General features: G+C 37.5%; 2 protein-coding genes across 2 annotated transcripts; both read right to left on the bottom strand.

Annotated features, from left to right (window-relative positions):
- Positions 1-325: 325 nt before the first annotated feature.
- On the bottom strand, positions 326-13473 carry retsat.2 (retinol saturase, tandem duplicate 2). Its single transcript, XM_030140932.1, has 11 exons — positions 13268-13473; positions 11774-11956; positions 11421-11662; positions 8828-9029; positions 8544-8741; positions 7911-8030; positions 5502-5640; positions 4828-4937; positions 4534-4703; positions 2329-2488; positions 326-949 (listed from the first exon to the last, which is right to left on the bottom strand). Exons 1-11 carry the CDS (start codon positions 13425-13427, stop codon positions 801-803), a joined length of 1833 nt encoding a protein of 610 aa, XP_029996792.1. The 5' UTR covers positions 13428-13473; the 3' UTR covers positions 326-800.
- Positions 13474-14441: 968 nt separating this feature from the next.
- On the bottom strand, positions 14442-25037 carry nmt1a (N-myristoyltransferase 1a). Its single transcript, XM_030141442.1, has 12 exons — positions 24904-25037; positions 22284-22389; positions 21747-21891; positions 21515-21633; positions 21082-21173; positions 19707-19823; positions 19379-19549; positions 18662-18770; positions 18396-18566; positions 18145-18309; positions 17904-18041; positions 14442-15612 (listed from the first exon to the last, which is right to left on the bottom strand). Exons 1-12 carry the CDS (start codon positions 25005-25007, stop codon positions 15592-15594), a joined length of 1458 nt encoding a protein of 485 aa, XP_029997302.1. The 5' UTR covers positions 25008-25037; the 3' UTR covers positions 14442-15591.
- Between the last annotated feature and the right edge of the window lie 12 nt (positions 25038-25049).

Here is a 25049-nt window from a genome sequence, read left to right as displayed (position 1 = left end):
GTCCATGGGACATATCTTGTATACATCTTTATTAAAAATAAAATAAACTAATGTTTTTTTATGTTTATTATGATCATGTTTTTAGAAATTCCATAATTATTTAATTATGGAAACAATCACTTTATTAATAAATGATTAATAAATAATTAATAAATGACTAGATATACTGAAATGTCAACTAAATAACCGTACGAATTTAATAGCAACCACCTGATGTCAAATTTATATCATCATCATAAGTTATAATAACTTATAACCTGACTGACAAAATAGTGAAACAATAATTTTAATGGAAGAAAACAGGGGGCATTAACGACATACCGTACAGATTTTGGAACCATTTTATTGTTTGGACGTTTTCATACCAAAAGGGAGGAAGCTTTGCAAACATGTAAACTGCAAACTAAACACACAGTGTATTCAGGCACAGAGTTACTGTACGATCAAAGGCAATTTGAGTGAAAAAAGACATAAAATGCACATTCAATTGAACAAACTGAAGGATTCACAATACTATTCAGCTGCCTGAACCGGTGCAGGGTTTCTTAGAAGCTTATTACTCTGATCTTACAAACAAATAGTTCTGCTTATAGTAATACGGACAAAAAAAAAAATGCTACATAGAGTTATGTGTAAAAAAAAAGTTATTTCAGCTTTCACAATTTGCTTTTAAAGTGAGTTTTGGCATTAAACCAGTCTTTGTAGTGAGAAACTTTGCACCTCCCTCTTTGTGTTCATTTAGTACAGTAGTATAACGGTCACTAAGTTAATTATTATTGCATGATATGGATGCATAGTAGTTACTCCCCTTTTAATTTAGCGTTAAGAAATTTTGTTCTCTTCGCCAGTGCTATGGCGTCCAAATGGAGGTTGCGGTTGAGGATGGCTGAACCACAGGTGAGAGCTCCAGCGAGAGCCCCAGCGAAGCCACACACAAACACATCCTGACCTGGAGAACAAAACATGAAACATTCTCAGTACAGATGATCAACATGGAGGTGCAAATGTAAGCAGTGACTTGGCCCTCTACCACAAAATTTTATTACACAATTCTGCAAAAATACAGGTTTTGTAGTCTCATCTAGTCTATTCTATCATTAAAATACACAAAGGTTCAGTACATAAAGAGCCCAAGTCCTGTCCCATGGCCCCATGGGATCTGACACTGTAAAAAATATTAATTGGCAGTCAGAGGAAAGAGACATTATTTTTTTATCCCTTTCGTCACCATGTACACATGGTACACATAATGTTTGTTGATTTAAAAGGAAATTTTATAAGCCAAGAAAGTTGCAGTTTGGGCCAACATTAGTAAAGAAGCATCTAATTTGTACATAAGTTGTTACTGTGTCTTTATGTATGGAGACCCAGCAATGCATTTTTGTCCTCTGTAGGGAACAAGAGTTTCAGAGCTTTACTTAAATGGGAAAAAAAAAAAGTCGACTGCAATGGACATTCCATTAAAAAAAACACTGATTAAAAATGTGTCTGAAAAACTCTTGCATCATACCATTTCCAATCAAGGGATTTATTTAATGTTAAAAAGCCAAAACTTTTACTTTCCCAAAGTCTCAGTAGGATTTCCAGTTTCTTCTTTTTTTCTTCTTTTACTTTTCCTACGTTTTTTAATTATATCTTGCATTTATAATTTAGTAGAACCAACATCTACTGGCAAATTCCTCGTATGTGTTTACGCACTCACAGAATAATGATTAATAATGATTCTGATCATTTTGTGTTAAACAGTTCAATGGACTGCATGCGATACACGTCACCACCACCAAAGCGGCCGCTGCTTTGGTATATTTAATGTCAATCTTTGAGAGCGAGGTGAAAAAATACGATTACATCAACCTCTATGACTTTACAAAGTGCAGTCTTCAAATTTCTGTACTTTCACAGTCTGGTACTACAACAGTTTTACCATAAACTGTGACTTATTGACTTGAATAATTTACAAACTGCATGTGTGTAAATGATGCGTAATTTAAATAATATCAAAATATAATCATTATTTTTCTTAACAGGTCATTGTCGTTGAATAGCTGTTATTCTGTTTTATTGTTTATTTGTGTATCTTGTGTGTACTTCTTTCTGATCTTAATAGGACTCCCTGGTTAAATAAAGGTAAATAATAATAATAATAATAATAATAATAATAATAATAATAATGATAATAATAATAATAATAATAAGAAGAAGAAGAAGAAGAAGAAGAAGAAGAAGAAGAAGACGGACAAGAAGAACAAGAACAATATATCTCGTCTAACTTATTCTAATCCAATTTGGTCCCATGGGGCAGCACCAGTCTATGGTCTGGCCTCGTACCTGTCAGATAGAGGTTCTTCAGTGGAGTCTGAGGCCTCACGGTTGCGTGGAGCTCTGGGCTGAACCGGTCGACGCCATGGTCTGCTCCGTAGATCTCACCTTTTGGGGCTCCGATGTAGTGTGTGTTTGTGATGGGGGTTCCGGCGTCCATGTACTCAATCTGCACAAACACAGTAGGAGGAATACATCAGAAAATTTCACTGAACCCGGTGGAAATTGGTCATGTTGTAACTGCACAGTTAGACTAAAACAGGGGTGTCAAACATACAGCCTGTGGACCAAAACCGGCCCGCCAAAGAGTCCAATCCTGTCCATGGGATGAATTTGCCTTCAGTGCTGTTAACAGTCAAGGGTGTCCAACTCGCTTTAGTTCAGGGGCCACACACAGCCCAATGCGATCAAGTAAAATCATAGCATAACTAGAAGCACTCGGAGAGCGCAGACCTCCGCCAAGGCTGATCAGTGGCCCCCCCCGTGGGCCCCCCCACCCCCGATCACCACCAAAATGTAATAATTTCTTCCTTATCCCATTTCCAACAAACCCTGAAAATTTCATCCAAATCTGTCCATAACTTTTTGAGTTATGTTGCACACTAACGATCAGTGCCCCCCCCCCCCCCCCCCCCGTGGGCCCCCCCACCCCCGATCACCACCAAAATTTTATCATTTCTTCCTCATCCCATTTCCAACAAACCCTGAAAATTTCATCCAAATCTGTCCATAACTTTTTGAGTTATGTTGCACACTAACGGACAGACAAACAAACAAACAAACCCTGGCAAAAACATAACCTCCTTGGCGGAGGTAATAACCTATAAATTATATAAACAACTCCTAATTTCCTTCTTGGTTTAATGTGGAAAAAAACGAAAATTACACTATGAAAATATTTACATTTAGAAACTATACTTTCATAATCAGATGTGAACTTGAAAAGCACTCGGAGAGCGCAGACCTCCGCCAAGGCAGATCAGCCTCCCCCCCCCGCCCCAATCACCACCAAAATTTCATCATTTGTTCCTTGTGCCAGTATCAACATTTCCTGAAAATCCATCCATAACTTTTTGAGTTATCTTGCTAACAAACAAACAGACAGACAGACAGACAAACCCCGATGAAAACATAACCTCTGCCGTTTCACTTGGCGGAGGTAATAACCTCAACAAACATCAACCTAAAATTCTTTAAGAAAAATAAGTGAAATTTTAACAACATTATGAGTGTTACTAAATGGTTTGTACATTTGTGGATCAACTGTGATCTGTAAATTGTGTTAAGCCGAGACATAATAATCTTGAAATTGCACTTATCTTTCAGGTTGTACATAGTTGTTCATAATGTATCCATGCTATATATAAACACTTTGACATTTTCATTTGTCATCACCAGTAAAGTCTCCATAATTACTGAGCAGTAACTAGGAGAAAAATATTTTTTCTGTTGTGTTCAGTAAAAACACTTCTACAGCCAAGTGTGTTTTTCCTCCAAACATGACACAATATTCTCGTCTGTGCCTCAGCTTCCACATCGTTCCTCTCCAACAGTGCAGCCAGCTCCCTGGATCTGTTTGTTAAGTCTCTTGGTGTTTTCCACCTTTGTTTTGAACAGAAGAAGAATATCCACAGCACAGGGGTTTCAGACTCTGAATGACCCGACTCTACAACCGATTTTAACCCCTTTTGTTCAGGTTCAGGCTCCTTTATTTAAACTCGTAGTTAAATGTGTTTTGCAGTCAACTGATGATGAAACCAAGACATGAGCTGACTACAGACATGATACAAGTTCCACCAATCAGGACATAAAAGATAATAGAGAGATGGGTCGATAAAAGGATCACAGTGCTAAAGATGAAAATAAACCTCTGGGCTAAGACATAAGGTTAAAAGAAATAGGAAGATATTTTAAAAAACCCTAAAAAGAAGTTTAAAACCCAGTCAATACCAACATAAATACAAGATTATTTATATATTTATGAATTTATGTGAACTATATTGCTACAGCTTGTTTAACTCTGTGACAGCAAGGATTTTCTCTGTTTTTCTCTGTATATTTATTGTCAGTGTACCAAGACATTTATAACATTGCACATACTCGATGGTCTGACCTTTAATTAAAGACTTAAATACTTCTAGGTGTCTACATGCTGCTGCAGACAGCGCTCAGTTTCATTATCACAGATTCAGAAAACAGACTTGGTGTGTTTACCTTGTCTCTGGTGATTTTGGGGAAGATCTCCATGACCACCTCCAGGATGGAGTCGATAAACGTCTGTTTGAGGTCTTTGTAGTCCGGTCCTCGGTTTGTCACCTTCTCGTCCTTCCACTCCTCAAACCACTTGTAGCTTGCAAAACTGACCAGACTCAAGGTGGACTTTCCTGAGTGATGATGAACCAAAATAATGAGTCACATACTCTACTGCGTTTTATTTTCCACACCACACACTATGGTGGCACTGTTCTATGATGTGATCCTGATGTACTGCATCTTCTACTTCTGTACCTGGAGATCTTTCCTCCCAGGTCGGATCTTTAGCTGATGGAGATGCGACGAACAGGAGAGGAACACTTTTAGCAGACTCTTCCCTCGGCCCATTTAAATAGTTTTCCACCCTTTAAAAGAAAACAGAGGAATTTGGTAAATTCACAGAAATACAACTTTATTTTCTCATATTTCCATCATGAGTTCAATAGTTTGGATTTGTGATCTTAATGTAAAAACATCAAATCTTTTTAGGGGTCACAAAAAAAGAGAGAAAAGTCTGCTTATTCATAGGCTCTGTGGATAATTTAATTCTTACTTTTACAACCTTGAGTAAACGTTTTAAAAAGCATGATAGTGTGCAGACTTTTCTTCTCATGGTTTGTCTAGTGCTTAGATAATTTGTCTGGACATCTGGTCACTCTGAAAAGTCAAATCTTCTGCATAACATAAATGGTGATAATATTTTGGGCATTGTTTTTGATGCAGCTATAACTGCCTCAATTTGTTTTACCACAGCTCTTTCATTACAAAAGTGAACTAAATATTTTTGCAGAAGTTCTTATATATTCAAGACATCTACAAATAATTTAAAAAAAAAAAAGATTAAGATTTAATTTTTGAGGTTAGAGTTGATCATTTTTATGACAGACAAATACAATATGTAAACTCTCAAATGTAACAAGACAACATACAGTTCATCAAAGTTGTTCTCTTTGAAGATCCAGTAGTTGTCTGCCTCCAGACCCAGCTCCTCTTTGGTTCCACTCAGACCCAGGAAAATACTCAGGCCTCCTTCACCATTCTTCATCATCTTCAGCTGCTGCTGGATGGCTGCAAGGAGGAACACGAGTTACATCAAAAATTAGAACTTAATGAGGAGTTCAGAGATTTATAAAGACACCACATAAAAGCTTTGAGTTCATGTCGTTCTTTCATCATTGGGTTTTCAACTGTCAGACAAAACAAGCAGCAGGACACTGTGTGGTGCTGAAATTTAGGAGTAGGAATAAGTATCATTAAGATTTAATTGATACTGCTACTCTTACCTGCTACTGCTGCTACTCTGTTCTGTTTTTAGTTTGGTTACGTTTCAAATTATGAACAAAATTATTTGCTTTATTTTCTCATCAGAAGAGCAGGCCTATATAACACTGGTCTACTATTATTTTAGAAATTATCAGCCTTAGGGATTAAATGTGCTAAATCTTACATACTTTAATAAGATGAATTGGAAAACAAATGGCAAAAGTGCTGGTTAACTGATGTTTTCAGTGTATATGATAAAGTGTCAGTGGATTACGTACATTTAGACAATAAATCTATAAATGTTCTAGTATAAAGAACCTGTAATGTGAATGTATTATTATATGCAGAGAGTGTTTTGAAGTAGATCTGGTAGCTCTGAGATAAACATTCCTTGTTCAGTAAAACTCATTCTCTCATGAATTCGCAGACTTTCACATTTTGACTGAAGACTGTATGTTGGAAACTACAGCCAACCAGCATTTTTGACTTAATTTTTCTTTCTTACTGACTCAAACTCGGTGAAGTGTAACTACTTTTTATTATAGACACCTTTTACTTCTAGACCAGTGTAATTAATATGCAACTAATGCTTTTTAGTAGGAAACTGCAAAAGTAATCACCATCATAGACACTGATTTTGTCATGATAGTAATGTGGAACAAATATTAGAAGTAACTAATTACTGTTATAAAATCATGAGAGACCTGCACATTGAGGGATTATAATGGTCTGTCTATCTTTCATTCATCCATTTTTAATCTTCTGGCGGGTCGCTGGGATGCTGGAGCGTATCCCAGGCAAAGGCAAGGTTCACTGTGGAAATGTCGCCAGTTCAACAGACGCCTGTCATACAGACGAACAACCATTCACGCTCACATTCACACCTACAGGTGATCAAACACAGGAGCTTCCACCACTGCAGCATGGTGCCACCCAGTCTGTCCATCTTCCTTTGTGAATTGCCTTTTCTTCACCATTATGATGGCAATATGCTGTTTAGACTAGACGGTTAGAACACATAGAAGTGCAATGTTGTCCAAATAACACTTCAGTCGGAGCAATAACAGTCTGTTCGAAGAACGCTTATATACAGTCACGGTTAAAATTATTAGACCACCTTTATTTTCTTCAATTTCTTGTTCATTTTAATGCCTGGTATAACTAAAGGTACATTTGTTTGGACAAATATAATGATAACAACAAAAACAGCCCATAAGAGTTTAATTTAAGAACTGATATCTAGCCATTTTCCATGTTTTCTTGATAATAACCAAAATCACTTAACTTCTTACATCAATATCTATGGCACTGTACTGCCAAAAACAGTGCTTTTAGACATTCCATGTTTTCTTTTCTGTCTGTTTTAGTCACATGATACACACAGGAGTTAACACTTGATTGCATAACCATTGTTTATGATGACTTTTGATGGTCTAATAATTTCTTCCGCGACTGTACATAGTGTTTGCAAATCATCAACAAGTGTCAGAAAATCCATAAGAAGTATTTGCATCTTCAAGGTTTGATTTACTTCTATTCATCCATTCCATTTATCACAAATGGAAGTTCCTGAGTTATGGGTGGCCCTGGTGGTTCACCTCGTAGCGCAAGTCTGTAGGCCTTATTGCAGAGACTCAGATTTGAGGTGATTTGCTGCACATCATCCCCTTTCTCTGCCCTAACTTTGCAGTCTATCTACATTGTACACCTGTCCTAATAAAGCAGAAAATTAACAACTTACAACGTTGCCGCAGCAATAATAGTAAATTAAGCCTTTATGCAAAAACCCCTACATTTCCTCCCCACATTTGCTGATTACTTTACAAACCCTTTGCCTGCATAAAAGCAGTGTTAGAACAGACTGTTAGATCCTTTGAAGCACTATTTGGACAATACAGCACGGCAGGAAGTTGTATATTGCCTTCATAATGGTGAGAAAAAGGCAATTAACAGAGGAAGACAGACAATTACAATCGTAAAAGTGTAGGTCTGTTCTTCAGAGAAAATGCGTTGTCAAACTTCAGACTCGTAACTTCTGTTTTAGACAATATGCAGAAATAAGAAAATGGTAAAACCTGGCGTGGCCTGGAGGTCTTTAGGCAGCAACTTCTGGTAAGTGTTGAAGATACCGGCATTAGAGACGACAATAGGAGCACGGATGTGTACTTCCTCCTGGCCTTTCATAACACTGACACCTGAAATGACACAAAAACACATTCAGATGTGTCTCCAATGCAACGTTCACACTGCAGGTCTTAATGCTCAATTCCTTTGTTTAATGAAATACGATTTTTTCGTCTGGTTGTTGACATTATGAAGTAAATGCAGACTTGTGTGAATAGTCTATGGTCCTGAAGTGACATCACACAATGAAGTATATATGGATCTTGTCGGGTCTCACCTCCTCCAGTGCAGACTTGTGATGTAAAACTTGGAAGAAATGCGACATGACCGTTCAGACTAGAGTCACATTGCAAAATATCAGATATGTATTCAAATTAGGACCACATATGAAAGTGGTCTGGGTCTGATTTGAAAAAAAAATTGTATATGTGCTGTTCAGACTGCCATAAGAAAAATCAGATATGGGTCACATATGGACAAAAAGTCAGATTTGAGCCTCTTTTATCTGCAGTGTGAATGTAGAGATGTATGAGCTGCATTCTGGGATTGCATTTAAGAGAACTATAGAGGTCAATGACACACACCACAAGCTTCCTTGGCATCGTTGAACAAAATACGGTTGACAGGGGCACGGACTAAAACGGCACCCCCTGCCTTCTCAATGATGGGGATCATGTGGTAGGCGATCTCACTGGCTCCACCTTTCGGGTACCAGGCTCCGTTCAGGTAGTGAGTGACCAGCAGGCTGTGCATAGAAAAGCTGGAATCTTTTGGCATGTTACCTGCAGTTTAGAGGAGGATAAGAAGCTTAGAGACGAGATAATGGGTCGTAAACAGCGGGGAGTCTGGGACCTGCAGCCTGGCCTACCGTAGGTGCCAAAGATGTAGGTGAAAACGGCCCGGAGGTCTTTGTTCTCAGTCAGTTCGTTCACCACTTCTGTCAGGCTGCGGGGGGACATTTCAAAGAAGAAAGACAGACGTTTGGCAAGGCCAGTGTAGACCAGGATCTTGGCCAAAGGGCTGGGGAGGAGCTTGAGCAGAGCCACAAGCCAAATGCCTCGTCCTGCTTTCTGGAGATGAGAGACACACAGATGGAGGCTTTAACGGATAGACCAGGACACGAATGTGTGACAGAGTCAAACCCTCACATCCTGATAAATATTATTTTATATCCTTATAGCAAATAAACATCATTTTATATACTTACAGCAATATATATCACAATAGAGCACATTTTGCATACTTAATTTTCTGTCATTAAGGCTACTGAGACATTTTCAGGGTTTAATTGCATTTTATTTTTAATTCTAATAGCTCTTCTTTTTAACTATTATAACCATTTCTTTGTTTTGTTTTGTTTTTTTTTGGGGGGGGGGGTTGTTACCTTATTTTAGCACTGCACAACTGTGGTAACTTCCATTTGTTATCACTACATCCTGTTACATTTTTTCTAAATCCTTATGCCTTTATTTTAGAATATGTACCTCACTTGCATTGAAAACTGCAGTTTCTCTCAATGTGTTTTCTGGGAGTTGCTTTAAATTAATACATAAATAAATAAATGACTGAACAAATAATTTCTATGATATAATAAAATGACCATATAGAGAGGCACATTTGTGTTAAACTGAGCAAAATGTTTAGTAAAATGTATTAATATAGTACCTTACACAGATGAAAACCACTGTGTTCTTTGCAATACTAATCCAAGTAACATAAAAATCAATCAATGTGAAAACAAGAAAACATAAACCATTAATACACCACTCTATTTAAAAGAAATAGTTGAAAAGTAGTAAACATACAAGAATAGCAGTAGTAAAGGAAAGTCATATTTCATTATTTATTTACTTTTGTTTCAAATCTTTGTCCAAATGTTTAATTAAAAATGGAACAAAACATAGACCATTAATGTATAAAATCTGAAAAAGTAAATATGATACACCTTTTAACTATAGTTGTTAGAAAAAAATCATTTTAGCAACTACAAAAAGGTATCAACTCTCTTCAAATTCATAAATATAGGCTCAAAATGTGAATATGGTCAGAAATAATCCCTCTGCTGTTCAGAATTACACGGTCATGTTCACCCTCCTAAATGTTTGCCTGTGCTGCCTTCATTCAGGCAAAGTCTTGTTAAAATAATGGAAATCTTTATTAAATCAAAAGTGTGATTTGAGATATAACACAATAAACAACAGAGCAGAATGAAAGATTTTTTTTCTGTTGTAACTTGATGATAATCATCACATCTAGTCTCTATGTGTACTGTATATTAATGTGTCTTTGAATAATTAGGACTGATGGTTCCTGAGACAAAAACTGATATTTTGTGCATCTTGATCCCACATGATATTAGGATCTTTCATTGCTTTAATGTTTTGTTTTCTGAATCTCTGTCACTGTTATATCTTACACATTTACCCTTGATCATGAATAACAAAGCCTTGAACCTTGAACAAATTAGATAAGAATGTTCAAATATCAATCTTTCTGACCACTTCGATGACTTCTTATCAGCATGAACAAGTAAATGCAGAGTAGTCAGACAAAAAGATACCCTTCCTTATGAAATACGATTTTATCTGTGTGGCAAAGGTAAACACTGTGAAAACCGAGTTGGAATAAAATTATGCAATATCACGACTAATAAAAGGCCTCAACAAATAGAGTGACCTTTGATTTGACAACCAAACCTCAGCTGCAGCACAGAGAGAAATGTACAGTGAGGCCTCTGTGCTAAAGTGCACTATCAAACCTGTAAAGAAGAGCCTACTTAACTGGAGGAAAGGTCACTTTCTATAATAAAGGAATTAAGTATGAACCTTTATAGACCTAGAACTATTTTTGTGATGATTTGCCAAATTAATCTTTCTCTACATTCAAGTAATGTTAAGTGATTTATCAGCATTTATGATATTATTACCTACTTCATTTTGCATTTTCAGTGGAAATCACAGATTTTTCTCTATTTAATTTACTGATTGAGAAGATGTTGATAAAATCTCAGAGTAAAAGCAAAGGTTATTACAAAATTCATTAAAGAGAAAACTGAGAAAAAAGTGACTTTGCTGCAAAATAGACCATTAGCTGAACATGAAACTAAGCATCTACAACCGCTGTCATTTATCAAACTACATGCGTTTTATTGGTGAATCAATAGTGCAGAAGACGACAGTGTTTCCATGTTCACTACAGAGCCTCTGAACATCCAAATGGGCCCCACCTGATGACCATGAAAAGATGACAAACTGCATTTTATCTGAAAAATTTGGATGTATTGATAATATTAGTGGTTCAACAGTTATTAAGATCAGTAGATGCTTTTGGGCCCACAATTTGGGTTCGATATCTAGAGGCCATGAAACTGAGTTATTGTATTATTATTACTACATAATAAATATAAAATAAAATAAAATAAAATAAATGATAGTACATAGTCTATAATACAAGCATCCTACCTTGACCAGCCTCATGTACTCGTCGATGGCCTTCTCCTCTCCAGGGAAGCACTTCTTCAGCTCTTCCGGGAAGCGGTTTCTTCCACTGTAGATGGGGTAACGGCGCCGGTTTTCTGGCGGCCCGATCACTACTTGGTCAAATGGGTTTGCCAGCGGCTCCCACTGCAGCTGTCCATTGGTGATCTGGTCCAACATGCAGCGGAAAGGCTTGTGTTCCTGGAGGTCTCCAATGTAGTGGATTCCTGAGGGAGGAAGATTGGTAATAAGGGGACACAGGCAGAAATCAAAAGAAAGGAAACCTTGAGTAGTTTTATTCTACAGACAAAATACTAGAGAGTTATGGTTCTGCTCACCGACATCAAACTCAAAGCCCTTCTCTGTGAATGTGTGGCAGCATCCTCCAGCCCGATCATGCTGTTCAAGAACCAGGACTTTCTTTCCAACTTTGGCCAGGAGCACCCCAAGACCGAGCCCCCCGATCCCGCTGCCAATGATGATGGCGTCCAAGTTCTCAGGTACTTTACTGGCAAGAAAACCTGAAGAGACGACAAAACAAAAACAGGATCCCATGTCATCTGCTAATGTTTCTTGCATAGGTTATTTTTCAGTTTTTCAGGCCTTTGTAACATGGGTCATTAAGTTATTGGTCTGTTTATCAGAAAAATAGAAGAAATTAGGTGAGGTTGAAAAGTTATTTGATTGACTATGGAGAATGATCTATCTGTAAGCTTAATTATTGTTTTCTCTGTTTTAGGGCCAACAGGGGACTCTAAACAATGGTTGGCCAAGAGGATCTTGTTTCATTTGGACAAAACTCTAACTCAGAGGTCTGCTTTTGACTTTCATTTGAACGTGGCCTAAATCTACATACAGTGAGTATATTCCTAAATAATATACCACAAATAAGAATACCTAGATTAATGAGAAGCACAAAGTTTCCCCAAGACAGAATTCGAGAATGAAAATTGCAGAAAAAAAATGTAACTGGTATGCAGTCTCAACTCTCACTCTGACTAAAAACCCCCAGCTTGACCTGGCAGCTGCTAAGGTCAAATTACATAACTAAAAGTCCTTTTGTTCATGACCTGTGCAACACGATTAATATAATATTGTGAAGCTGACTTGTTTTATTTCATGCAGTGTAGATTATTTTTGCATAAATTGTCCCTCTGTACAGAATGTTTCATCAACATTAAGTGATAAGGCTCATAACTTCCCGATTTACCCTTTTTCTAATGTTTTAGTTTTCGAAAATACTCCAGATATGTGTTATTGAAACCTGAAAAGTTTCACTGTGGCTCAGAAAGTTGATAATTGGTGGTTCGGTCTATGTGTCCTTGAAGAAGATAGTGAACAGTAAAATCTCAGTTCTGTTGCTACTGGTGTATGCACATGTGTGAGTGGGAGAATGGAAGAATGAGGCACATTGTGAGGCGTTTGAGTGCAACACTATGCTGTAAAATGCAGTTTATTATCCACTGAGCTAGAGGCTGGTGTCACCAGTTGTAGCTGTAGATCATCAGTATTATAAGGATCAGTCAGACTGGTCAAACTGGTTAGGCCGAGCTGGAATTTTCAATGAGATAACCTTTGTAATATTTAGCTTTTTGTAGGTTTAATTCATACCCACCTGTATGGAATGTATAATATGAGGTTTTGATATACTTTTGAGTGTTGTACTTGCAACTCAAACGAGACAGTTTCTTTGCAGTTAACTTTGTTGGGTTAAGATTAAGAAGTAACCTGATAAATCTGTTAATTCAGTACCAAATTCTACAAGACATTTACTTGCCATGATTAAAAACTAAAGTCAAATAACACATAACGACCTTGATCTGTTTACTTACCTTGTTTTAACACTTTATTTTTCTCCTTCCTGTCGTGGACCATTTTTTTCAGCGGTTCTCGAGAGTCCACCTCAAATGGATTGGGCCCGGGTGTGCTGAAGACATATTTTAATATAAATATGACCAGACCGGCACAAATAATAGCTACGCTGATCCACATTGTTGCAGTAAATCGACCTGCTGGACACTACGCAGTCTGCTGCTCACTTCCGCATTGTGTCATTAAAACACCGCCCAACCCACCTGACAGATAAGAAAACTAACCAATCACAGGCCTTATTTTGGATGCGCCAGATGGCTTCGACCAATGGATGTCAAGTTACAGGGAACGTCGCCGTGTGTTTCATAACGAGTTATATCGGCAAAAATAGAAATTCTGATTATCATTACAGTAATATGCTGAGTATTCAATAACTGCTAATATTATCTGGCGCATTTAGAACAGATTTTTTTATTCTAAAACCTTTTTAAAAAAGTTTGTTTTTCCATTTCGTACACACAGTAGATTAACCTCTTTGCATGTTTTTCACTCATTTTAGTTGCACTTTTCAATTAAGTAATGCTGACTATTTTTCCCCCCACATAGTTATCTTGAAAGTGAAAATGAAATGGCACCAGACTGATAAAATATACAGAACAAATTATTGTAAAGGTAAAAGCAGAAATAACTAATCTTTAAAAGACAAAAAAATAAGTTCTATATGAAGGTAACTTTCAGCAGAAATGTGAACCTTTTGGTATAAAAAAAAATACACACAGACATCACAGCAACTTCTAGATTTTATTTTTTGCTCAAAAAAAAAAAAAAAAAGAAAAAAAGAAAAAAAAAAAAGAAAGAAAAAAATCACCTGCATCTTCACATTCTTCTCCTGCATCGTAACACCATGAGACCCATTAGTCTTTTTACAACTGTTTGCAAATAGAACCGGCATTTTACATAAGAAACACTTTAAATGGGGCATCTCCCCAGTCATCACTGACCGCCTTGTACAATGTCCTGCAAGTCCTCTCCGCCATTTTAAACCCAATTACAGCATCCACCCTGAACCCTCACAGACTTAACTGATGACAAATGGGACAGTTTTTCCAAATTAAGTTAAATGCATGCCTAATAACCCTACCATTTAATTAAGAGACACAATGGAAACAAACAAAGAAAAACATCTCATGGAGCTTTTTTCAGGTTTTGTATTGTAATTTATTAATTTCATGATTATATTAAACCTCCATTAAGCAAAGTTTGCAGAATGACTAGGTAATAAAAGTGTGGAAAAAGTGCCTAAAAGCACTTAAGGTTCCAAATTTTACTCTAAACTTTGCAATTTTATTAGGGGAAAATCAAGGTCTGTGAGTGTGCTAGGTGTGGAAGTTGTAGCTAGGTCCTGTCAAATCAAGAGGCATCGTTATAAATCTGATCCCTGCTGATAAAATGTAAACCCCGTCAGAATGCCGTCAGTTTCTCGAAGCGGCAGTCCACTGCGCTGATTCATGAATAACAGTCAGTATATTTCATTTTCTTCTGAACAGGGCTTCTTCTGTTAGTGCAGTAAGCTGGAGAAAGGGGTCATGAAAGTTAATACAGATGGACAAACACCTCCAGAAGACGAGTGCCAGCTCCAGCATGTACAGCTTCTGTGAGCAAAGCTGCAACAATTCCATAATGACATTTAGAACAGAGGGCATTGATGAGAAAAATAAAACACACAGGTTCAAGCATGACATGAAAACTGGTGACAGAAGCCCTTATCTGGTGTCCACTTTTGGTATTTATTACCTCATCTTTTTTGAGCCTTGTCCTTGTTAAAATATTTTTTTTATTTTGAGTGTTTTTTGTCTAAAACTGAAGATAACAGATTTATTTTCAAAAAGCACTTCCAACATTTAGGAATAAAATAAAACAGTAGGTTCTAGTCTGAATGTGTTAGGACATATTCCGCAGTTATGTTTGATATTATTTACATGTATTTTGTAGGTTTGTCGACAGTGAGTGTTTTGGTTTACAGTCAATCTGTGCAAACTGTTGTGTGTGTATGTGTGTTTGGTACAATCAAGACAGCTTTCAGATGTAATACAGTTGTTTGGGATGGTAACTACAATGGCTTAAGGTCCATGTGATTGAGGGAGTAGGAAGAGCAGGAAGACTCTCCCTGCCTCCCTGCCTGGCAGCGGTAGTGCAGGTCAAAGTTCAAAAGGTCAAAAAGTAAAAAAATGGGCGGCGGGGTTTCCTTTCCTGAAGCAGGAAGTCATCAGTCCATCTGTCAGGTGGTCAGTGTGATGGTGCCGTCTCCTGGCCCGTCGGTGACACTTTATGGCGAAAAGGGATGTCACTGCAGAACCAACCCAACCTGAAGAAGACAAATACAGTGTTAAAAAACAGTTAGACAGGTGTAGAAGTCTCGTTATCACAGTATTGTTATTAGAGCATTTAAGGTATACAGCATCATAGATAAACACAGAAGTTTGGAAAACTTTGGTGCAAAGCTTAAATGTTATAAATTGCTGCCGTTTAACCCAGAGATAAAACTGTAAAGAATCCTTGCATACTTCATATCCTTAATAAATGGTGAAAGTATGTGACAACAAGACTTATGGTGTCAGGTGCCAAAATCCCCCCCAATCCCTTGCTCTATATAAATCTATCCACGACAATTGTTAGACTGAGCAACATCGACCTGATTGTGGCAAAATAATGGTCAGAGAACCAATTTTTCCCCCACAAAACTCCACCTAGTAAATGAAAATAACACCATATGAACTCTGGATGGTAGCCAGAAAATGGACAATTTGTAAGACAACCAATATGAACCAAATTTTTTTTCTCAATGGGCCTATTACCGCTTGATTTATGGAAAAAAAAAAAAAGTGTTTTTCAACTAAAGCACCCCCATTTGGATGACTTATAATACTCATAGAGAAGCTGAAATCGATAGGGTTCTTCCACTAGGGGTCCTCTATGTTGGTTATCAAGGGAGAAGAAATCCAACCGGTCGCGGTAAAATCATTATATACCCGAAACTGCATTTTGGGGATATAATGAATAATTCTGACAGAGCCTAAATAAAGACTAAAGTACAGATAAAACCAACTGTCATAATATATTTTTTGGCATAAATTTGTTTTTAAAAAAGCCCTAAAATCCTGACAATATCCCAGACCATAACCTTTACAGTTTTGACAGTGACTACAACATGCGTTTCTGAGGTACATTAACGAACAGGGACTTTTATTGGCACATAAATCAAATTTATGCCATCAACAGGTGTCACTGTCAGTACTTTTTAACACCTTTCTTGTCAGATTAATCTGCACAATCTCTGTGAACAGCTACATTTCCACAAGGATGTACGTGTTTTGGGGGATTTTAACCTTTATTTTACCCGGCAAGACTTTAAGACCACTTTATTTACAATGTCAGCCTGGCAAATATAGCAGGAGAGTCTACTACTTATTTATAGCCATGTTCCAGCAATACGTCATCCCACTTGAGACATTTGAGCCTTAATGGGGAGTTTCACGTTACCTTTACCAAAAAGGAAAAAAGTATTGTACAGAGCTGTGCCATCCCAGAACATTCTGCCATATTATTTAACCAACATTAACACCAATAGCAGCTTCAAAAAGAAATTAAGAACAGCTGTTATTCAGAAAGAAATCAGGTTAGTCTACAAATGATTGTGATGGAAATGTCATTTTAGTGAATAAACACAGGAAACTACTATGACTATCCCCAGTATTAGTTACTTATTTGAATGAAGTTGTTGTTGTTAGGCTTGTTTTGATGTGATACTAAAATGTGCATAAAATTGTAGTCAACTCTTATGTTAGTTTATTTATTAATGGTCAATAATTAAATGTCTGAATGTCTTGTTTAATTTGTTTTTGTGATATTAATCAGTGCATGAACTAAATATCGCAATTGTACTTTTCATTTATTGTCTTTTGTTGTCAATAATGACTGGATGTCTTGCTTATTTCTGTATGGACCCCAAGAAAAATAGATATTACTAAGGTAAAACCTACCTGGGCAGGATGGATGGATTATTGTTTCTATATAGATGACTGCATTATTTAAATATTATATGGCATCTTTGAGTACCTTGAAAAGAACTAAATAATTCCTATTTATTATCATTTTATGTATACATTTAATTTTTTTTAATGACTGAATAAAAATACCATTTCAAGTTCACATCACTAAAGAGTTTGTATATAACAAATAAAAGCTTAGATATCTGGTACTATCAATAGAGCTTACATTTAAGAAGTGAAATTGTCACAGAAGGTATTCCTAATAATCAGGCAAATATACAGTAGAATGAGACCTTGTACTGCATATAAAAATAATTTTAAAACCAAAGTTAGAATTTGGTTTTAGAGTAAATTAGTTTAATTTGAAAAAAACAAAACAAGACATGTAATACCACTAACTATTATTACAATATATTGACTCAATAGCTATTATTCTTATGCATCGAAGTTAATTCCAGCTAATTTACATCCCCAAGATTATTCAGCAACAATTATGAGATTGGATCCCTGGTAGGAAGGCGGTGATATGATAACAATAAGAAAACAGCCGCCTGATCTCATGTTTCTAGATCTAAGATTTTCATTGTATAACTTCCTGAAGACGCACCTTTTCTGACCCCATGCTGGGACACTTCCAATTGTACAGATAATACTGTAGATTGCCATCTCCGATGCCAAACTTAAGCTTCTCCAAGAAAGTCTTATTTTCCATTAGATCCAGTGCATTGAAGACATCAAACCCTTTCTGGATGAGGAGAAAAGAATAAAGATAAGAAGAGGATAATTAGCTTTGAGGGTATGTACCTCATAAGCAACAAATGTGTGGACAGATTAGGAAAACCACCCACCGATTTGGCCAAGATGAGGGCATCAGACATCAGGTCAAGCAGGGGGGTGGTGGTGTGCACGTTATAGAAGGAGTACGCCGCCTTGAGACTACGATGCACAGGGTGGTTCATAATGGTGGAGGGCAGTGTGTAGAAACTCAGGAAATCAGTCACTTTGCCATCATTCTGTCAAGAGACCACAACATTTTTAATTCTTTTGGCAACACACTCACATATGTCAAAGTGTTTTTGGATGATGTTTTTTCATTTACCTCCACCAGGTATGTGTCGATAATATTCTCCCGTGGTAGCAGCCAATGTGCCACCTCTTCCTGGTTCATGACGGGCACCAGGTTAAACTGGCTCAGGTATTCAAGGAGGAGACGATGTACCACCGGCACATCCTTCTTGGTCATTGGCCGCAGACCAGAAGTCTTTGGAGCCTAGAAGATAGGAGACAGATTCATGAGAATAAAGAAAATCTCTGGTGGAAAAGAGAGTGGCAAAAAATAATAAAGATTTGTGTGATGTCACAAACCTCAGGCAGACGGTACAACTTCATGGTGCGCTGCATAGTCATGTTCCTGCTCAGGTGGGAGAATTTCACCTCGATTAGTTTACGTGGGTTCAAAGAACGATGCCAGTACCTGCACAAATAAAGGTGTGTTACACACATAGCAAGTGGGGATTATGATATAGTACTATGGTTCTTTATTCCAAGATCTTTAAAGTACCACCATCAGACTCTGAAAGAATTTCACTACAACATTTAGCATTCAGAACTCTACTCCAGCAAGATCTACAGAAATCCATATTTTTAAGATCATGCCATGTTTTGCCCTGTGAGAACCACATAGCTCTAACAATTTTTTGTGAGCTCAGAAAACCAGGTCGGTTAACAGAAGGGTTTTAAACTCAACCCATCAAGAGACTAAAATCTTCAGTTTATTACAAACACAAAGTAAGCATGTTCAGATATATGTGTTTTTCACTGGAGAGGGATGAAACATTGTATATGTAGACATCTTCTAAGGTTATTAAGGCTGTCAGACAAATATAGTGAAGTAAGAAGCAAAATATTTTCCCCTGAGACAACTGGGTAGAAGCATGGGGTTGCATTAAATGGACATGCTAAAGTACTACCTCAAATTGGTAGTTAAGTAGAATACTAGAGTAAGAATAATTTGTTAGATGCCCTGAATGGATACAGTAAAAAATAAAAAATGTGTTAAGGAGCCATTTCAGTTCGACCCACCTGCATGTACCCACGGGTTTAGGCAGTACCACTCCTGCAGTGTACACAGCCTGAAAGATACCCTGCAGGTTGACCCGTCTGGTGATCTCTCTGATCAGAACTGGAGCAACTCGCTTGGAGCGAAGCTTCTTGTGGACGCACAGGAAATTGATCTCGACCATTTTCTTTTCTCTGAAAAACAACAACAGCTTTTGCCATTATTTCACATCAGGGCCTTTTCCATTTTCAGACTAAAGGTAATGAGACATCCGGTCATCTCATGCAGCATGTGGTTCATTTAGTAAACATCAATAAATATTGAAATTTTTATTAGTCATACATCACTTACATGTCATAGATGCGGATGGTGGCAGGAATGGCACTAATGAAGCCGACCAGCTTCTGGTTGGAGTTAACTCTCACCCCACAATGCCACTGGGGTAACCAGCCAGGAGGCCGCAAGGCCCTGAGAGAGAAAAAGACATTTCATTCAATGTAATGCCATCGCTGAACTCTTAAATTAATCCCAGCACAAATTTAAGAGATGAACTAAACAGTATGTGTCTAACTATAGTATAAATTTCATGCTAATGAAGATATTTATCAGGTTCAACATTGAACAATAGCCATCAGAGGATGCTGCATCCCACCAGCCCCCACAACACCAACGTAAGCAGTACTTGTTTGTGATATTAGCTTATTTTCTTTGAATTTGCCCATTAACAGCAGAGGAATTGAGCAGTTTCTTTAGTTTATAAGCCAGAACATTTTTGTTTGCCCTTTCACAACTATTTATGGTAGAAAGATGAATGATACCTCATTTTGCAGAGAATAATGAGCATTTTTAGATGTGCAATTGAAAAAAAATGCTTTAACCTAATTTTCTGGCTTAAAAATAGCAAAAACCCCTCAGTAAGGGATGGATTAACATCTGTTTTTGACCACTTTATAAAACCTGCCTTAAAGTGCAGTTCCAATTTTCATAAAACTGTAAAATCTTTACTGTTGGTCCTCTAGGGTGTCTATTTTGCAAAACTGCTTGCATTTTTTCAATATATAAGGGCATAAAATAGCAAGAGTTTTGCTAAGTGTTTTGGTAACGGATGGACACAGCAATAATGGTAATGGGTGGACAAGGGAGAATAATTATAAGTTTCAATTGTTTATTCAGCATATTTATTAGTATATACATTGCATATATAATATCTACAAAGTCAAATACCTTAATAAATTAATTCAATACATTTTAACATTTTTATCTCAGTTCATTAGATATTTGTAACCACTGTAAAAAAAAAAAAAAAAAAAGTAGCAAAAGGTTTTTAAATTTTAACTTACAACTTATCATAAGTATAATATGGGTCCAACAGAAGAGGATCAAAGTTATGGTTTGAATTGCACTGACAGAAAGAATGCAAACATAAATTTATGCTGAATATAATGCCATCTAGGTATTTTTAAAACATTTTTCAAAAAAGTAAAACTTGTGCTGGACACTAAAAGTAATGTACTTTCAAAACATACAAGTCTTCAAAAGGTGATTTGAAATTTATTTTTGGATCTAGATTATAACCTTTTCTTGGCCAGCCCCTTTTCTAGTTCTGCTTCAGCCCAAGACGACAAACAGCAGAACAGATGGATGGACAGACAGACATGCTGGCTTAGGTAACCCCCTGTAATATAGACTGGGCGGATTAAAAAATATTCAAAATTACAAACACTACCATAGCAGGAACTCCGGGGAGTAGTCAAATCGAAACATGTTGTCGTCATCTTCCACATAGTTCTCATTTAGGAGAGTGTAAAGCTCTTTAAGCTGTGTTGAAAGAAAAAGACAACACAAAGGTATTGATTAATGATTTCTAAACAATAACAGTACCTTGAAATTTCCAAAGCTTCACACATGCAGCTATCCCTCGTCACAAAATGCAAAATTGGGGATTTTTTAAGCAAGAGTTGTGACGGAGAATTTCAAAATTTTATATGAAATCAGAACTGGAGATATCTGTCAACACAAATAGAGGATAATAGAAAAATACCAAAACATAGACATGGTTATGATATTTTGAGCAGAAGAAGCAGCTGAAAAACCACTGTGCTGTCAAGATATTGTCAGAATGACAAAATAATCATTTTTAGTTTGAAAACACTTTGTACCACTGAAGGGTTTCCCAGGTCGAGGGTGTCCCAGGTGAAGCCCTGCGGGAGGCTGTAGGGCTCCTCACGTATGTTGTCTTTGTCAGGCTCAATGGAGCCATGTGAAGTCACCGTCTCCCCTGAAGGAAAAGAGAAAATGTTTGAATATAAAGCACAAAAGCCTGGGAAACATTACATTCACTTCTCAGTTTGAGTTGCAGAAAAAAACTGCAAGCCTACTCAAATATCATACCAAGCTTGGGGACAGGCTGTGTGTCCCAGAACTGGTAACTCCTCCGAGTGGCCTCCTCCATGGTTTTGGCTGGGCCCTGGCCTACAGAGAAAAGTTCAATGGCCTTTTGGATCTCCTGTAGCTTATCAGCTGGCAATGAATTCACCTATTTGGGAAGACGGTTGAAAAATAAATAACAATGGATTGGGTCAGTTAAGACAGTTCCAATCAGACATCTGAACAAATCTTCTTGCAGTGTTACACAACTGTGTGTTTACCCTCTCCTTCATCATTAGCATGCAAGTCATCCAACAGCACTTCAACACACTGACTCACATAGTAGAAAACTGTACTGGGTGAAAATGTTCACAATAAGGTCTGTGGGATGTTCCAGAAAATGCTTTGTGCTTGCATTGTGTTTCATGTCTTTGAACTCACTATAAAAGGATAAAACTGTAGCAATTCTAACTCGAAACCTGTGTGACTGACACTTGAACTATGCTATTTTGAGCTGAGCCTTAAATTGATGTTGTAATTAAGAAATTAATTAATTCATGCCTTGGCAAGGGGGTCCTGAGCTGCTTCAGTGGCACCAGATTTCTTCTTCTTTTTCTGCTTCTTTTTCTTCTTCTTGGCGCCAGTGTCGTCACCCAGACCACGGTCACTGGAGAAAGTCACAAACACAGGTTGTCAATAGTTTCTAAAATACACAAAACTCATCATACACTTACTTACAAATATACACAATTTATCAGCATTGACTGTAATAGCATTATATTTAAAACAGTTAATGGACTGTGCAGAGCAGGGACATATTTTCAGGAAAAAAAGTAAATATTGTATTGTCATGATAAACCACACTGCCCAGCTGCCTTGAAATACATTAATGCCTTTGTGCAGTTTGCTGACAAACCATTCATGAGTCTACCAGTTTCTTTATTAATAAAAAGTTGAAACTCCTTAGTGTTAAAAAAGGAGTATATAACATCATCCTTCAAGTTCAACGTGAAAACTAACAAAAATGTTGGTAATATTATTGAAAGTACATTCTTTATTTTATGTGACACTTGGCTTGGCTCGATGTAATGTATGAAAACAGTTGCATGACTAGGGGGAAAAAAAGTACATTTTGTCTTTTGACCATTTCAAAATTTGGCACCAAACTGCAGAAACAACTACACCACTCTGCCAGTTAAAAAAATGGCAAACAAAGTCCCAAGAAATTGGTTGAACAGATTAAGCGTAAAATAGTAGTAACATGTGAGCTGCAACCCTCTCTATCATCTGCAACAGTTAAGAGATTCAAAGGGATCCAGAACAACATAAATCACAATTTATAGGTATCTTTAAATCCAAAATACAGTGGATCACAACTGTGTTTTATGCTCCATTCAAATCTGAGGAGCCACACTCCCCCACCCAACTATCCCATCTTCTGGCCTAAGGAGAGTTGCATACTTACAGAGGATAATCTCATTAGTGTCCAAGAGGGGAGAGAGGCCAAGTACTGGCCTGTATTTGTAACACCAGCACAGATGGTGAATCACATGACCTCTAGAGAAGAGTGTGTGGCATCTATGTATGTGTACATATGTATGTACAAGAGGTCAGTGAGGGACTGGACAATAGACAACAAAGCATTCAATGGTTTGTTCCACAGGCTTCCACTATGACACACTAGTCCACTTAACAGCCAGAACTGTTCTTTGTTTTCCTGTGTGTGTGACATGGAGGCACTGCTTAAAAACAGCACAAGCAAAGTGCTATCACTTAATTTCAGTTAATAAAAAAGGGTCACTTGTTTCCCATTAGAGAATGGCTCCTGAGCTGGTGATTAGTAAATCCAAAATAAATCTGAAGGACGTAAAGAAAACTTAAATATACTTAGACATTACACAAGATTATGTCCCCTGCCACTGACTTTCTGTTCCTAATAAAATTCTGGCCCTTTCAGGCCTCTTGAGGATGCGCTTACTGTAAATTTCAAAATCTCACAGCCAATTATCTTAACGTGTAAACTACCATCTCTTTCTTTCTGTCACTCAATGACTAGTCCAAAATCTAAAGATACCAAGTTTACCATCAAATATGAAGTACCTTTGCATGTGAGAGGCTGCAGGCAGCAAAAATGTGGCATGTTTACATGGAAAAATTAGTAATGCAAAACATTTCCATTCAACTAAGTCATTACTGATGCTACACTTTCCTTCAAACTATGTAATCTTGGAGGGCAAATCATCTTTGTGACCACACTGCTTACCGATCACAAAAAAGGTCACAACTAGACTCACTTCTTTTAAGAAATCGTCCATGATTCATTACCGTTTCCAAATCCTGCATTACATCAGGTCGCTCCTTTAAACAGAAAAGGACACGCCTTTGTCTTTTTCCCCATGTGTCACAGACTTAGCAATAGGTAAAAATTAACAGAATTGAATTCCAATGAAAGGATTTCATCAGATCCTTTGCTGAGTGGGTGTTTGCACAATGCAAACCTGCTTTAAGATCTTTTATTATACCGACTACACATATGTGATTAGGAACCGGATTACGAGCCCAGTATCTGTCACAGGTTAACAAAACCAACACATACACATGCTCTTATCATGCCGAACACCAAACAACACGCGGCTTTATTTGTTTCACTTTTAATTTAACTCATTTCTGCACAGACGTCCAATGACAGACAATAGGGGTTTGACAGCTAAATTAGCTTGCATGCTAACTCTAGCTAAATGTCAGCTGGGGTTACCACGCGTTGCATCAGGCTATTAGCAGCAACGTGCAAATTATTCATAAAATTGCCAGTTTATGAAGTACACTAAGCGGTATCTGTGAACTCTGAAGTTTAATACTATGTGGTATTTTATGGTAGGCTAGCTATCAAGCCTACTTTAGTCCTCTTACGCCTTGCTATCAAACGCAAAACTGAAGGAAAGCTACCGTAAAGCCAGCCCACTTAAGGAACAGAGCGCAACCCAAGCCAATCACAACACAGAACTTGCTGACATACACGTCTTCTAGCCAATAGAATAAGAGCAATGGGGCGGGACAACCTCCACCAAAGGCTGCCGATTCTGCTGCTTCGCCGAGGGTTTACTTTGAAATCGCTTTGCTTACGGGTACATAAGCGTGACGCACTTTCTACCGTTGCGGTGCTAAATCATTATTTACTAACCCATCGTCAAAGTGGTGCTCTTCATTTTCACAGTCGCTGCAGTGTCCGTGGTCGTCTACATCTTCTTGCTCCGGCATCGGTGCTGTCTCATTCTCATCCGCCATCTTCAACCAGGAAGTGAGGAACCACCGCGTGCCCTCGACGCC

The sequence above is a fragment of the Sphaeramia orbicularis genome, chromosome 8 (genome assembly GCF_902148855.1).
Source record: "Sphaeramia orbicularis chromosome 8, fSphaOr1.1, whole genome shotgun sequence".
Taxonomy (NCBI): Eukaryota; Metazoa; Chordata; class Actinopteri; order Kurtiformes; family Apogonidae; genus Sphaeramia; species Sphaeramia orbicularis.
The sequence above is the reverse complement of the archived record's forward strand: the minus strand, read 5'-3'. Positions and strand labels throughout refer to the sequence as shown.

Bases quoted from the DNA above. Each gene is read 5' to 3' on its own strand.
- retsat.2 (XM_030140932.1), bottom strand. From the start codon at position 13,427: ATGTGGATCAGCGTAGCTATTATTTGTGCCGGTCTGGTCATATTTATA. The intron at 4,938-5,501 runs GTATGTTGTCTT...TTTCTTTTAAAG, and splicing joins GAGAACAACTTTGATGAACT to GGTGGAAAACTATTTAAATG. The intron at 4,704-4,827 runs GTACAGAAGTAG...ATCATCACTCAG, and splicing joins CTGGGAGGAAAGATCTCCAG to GAAAGTCCACCTTGAGTCTG.
- nmt1a (XM_030141442.1), bottom strand. From the start codon at position 25,007: ATGGCGGATGAGAATGAGACAGCACCGATGCCGGAGCAAGAAGATGTA. The intron at 19,824-21,081 runs GTAGTGTTTGTA...TTTCTCTCTCAG, and splicing joins TCCCCGGAGTTCCTGCTATG to GGCCTTGCGGCCTCCTGGCT. The intron at 19,550-19,706 runs GTAAGTGATGTA...GTTGTTTTTCAG, and splicing joins ACCATCCGCATCTATGACAT to AGAAAAGAAAATGGTCGAGA.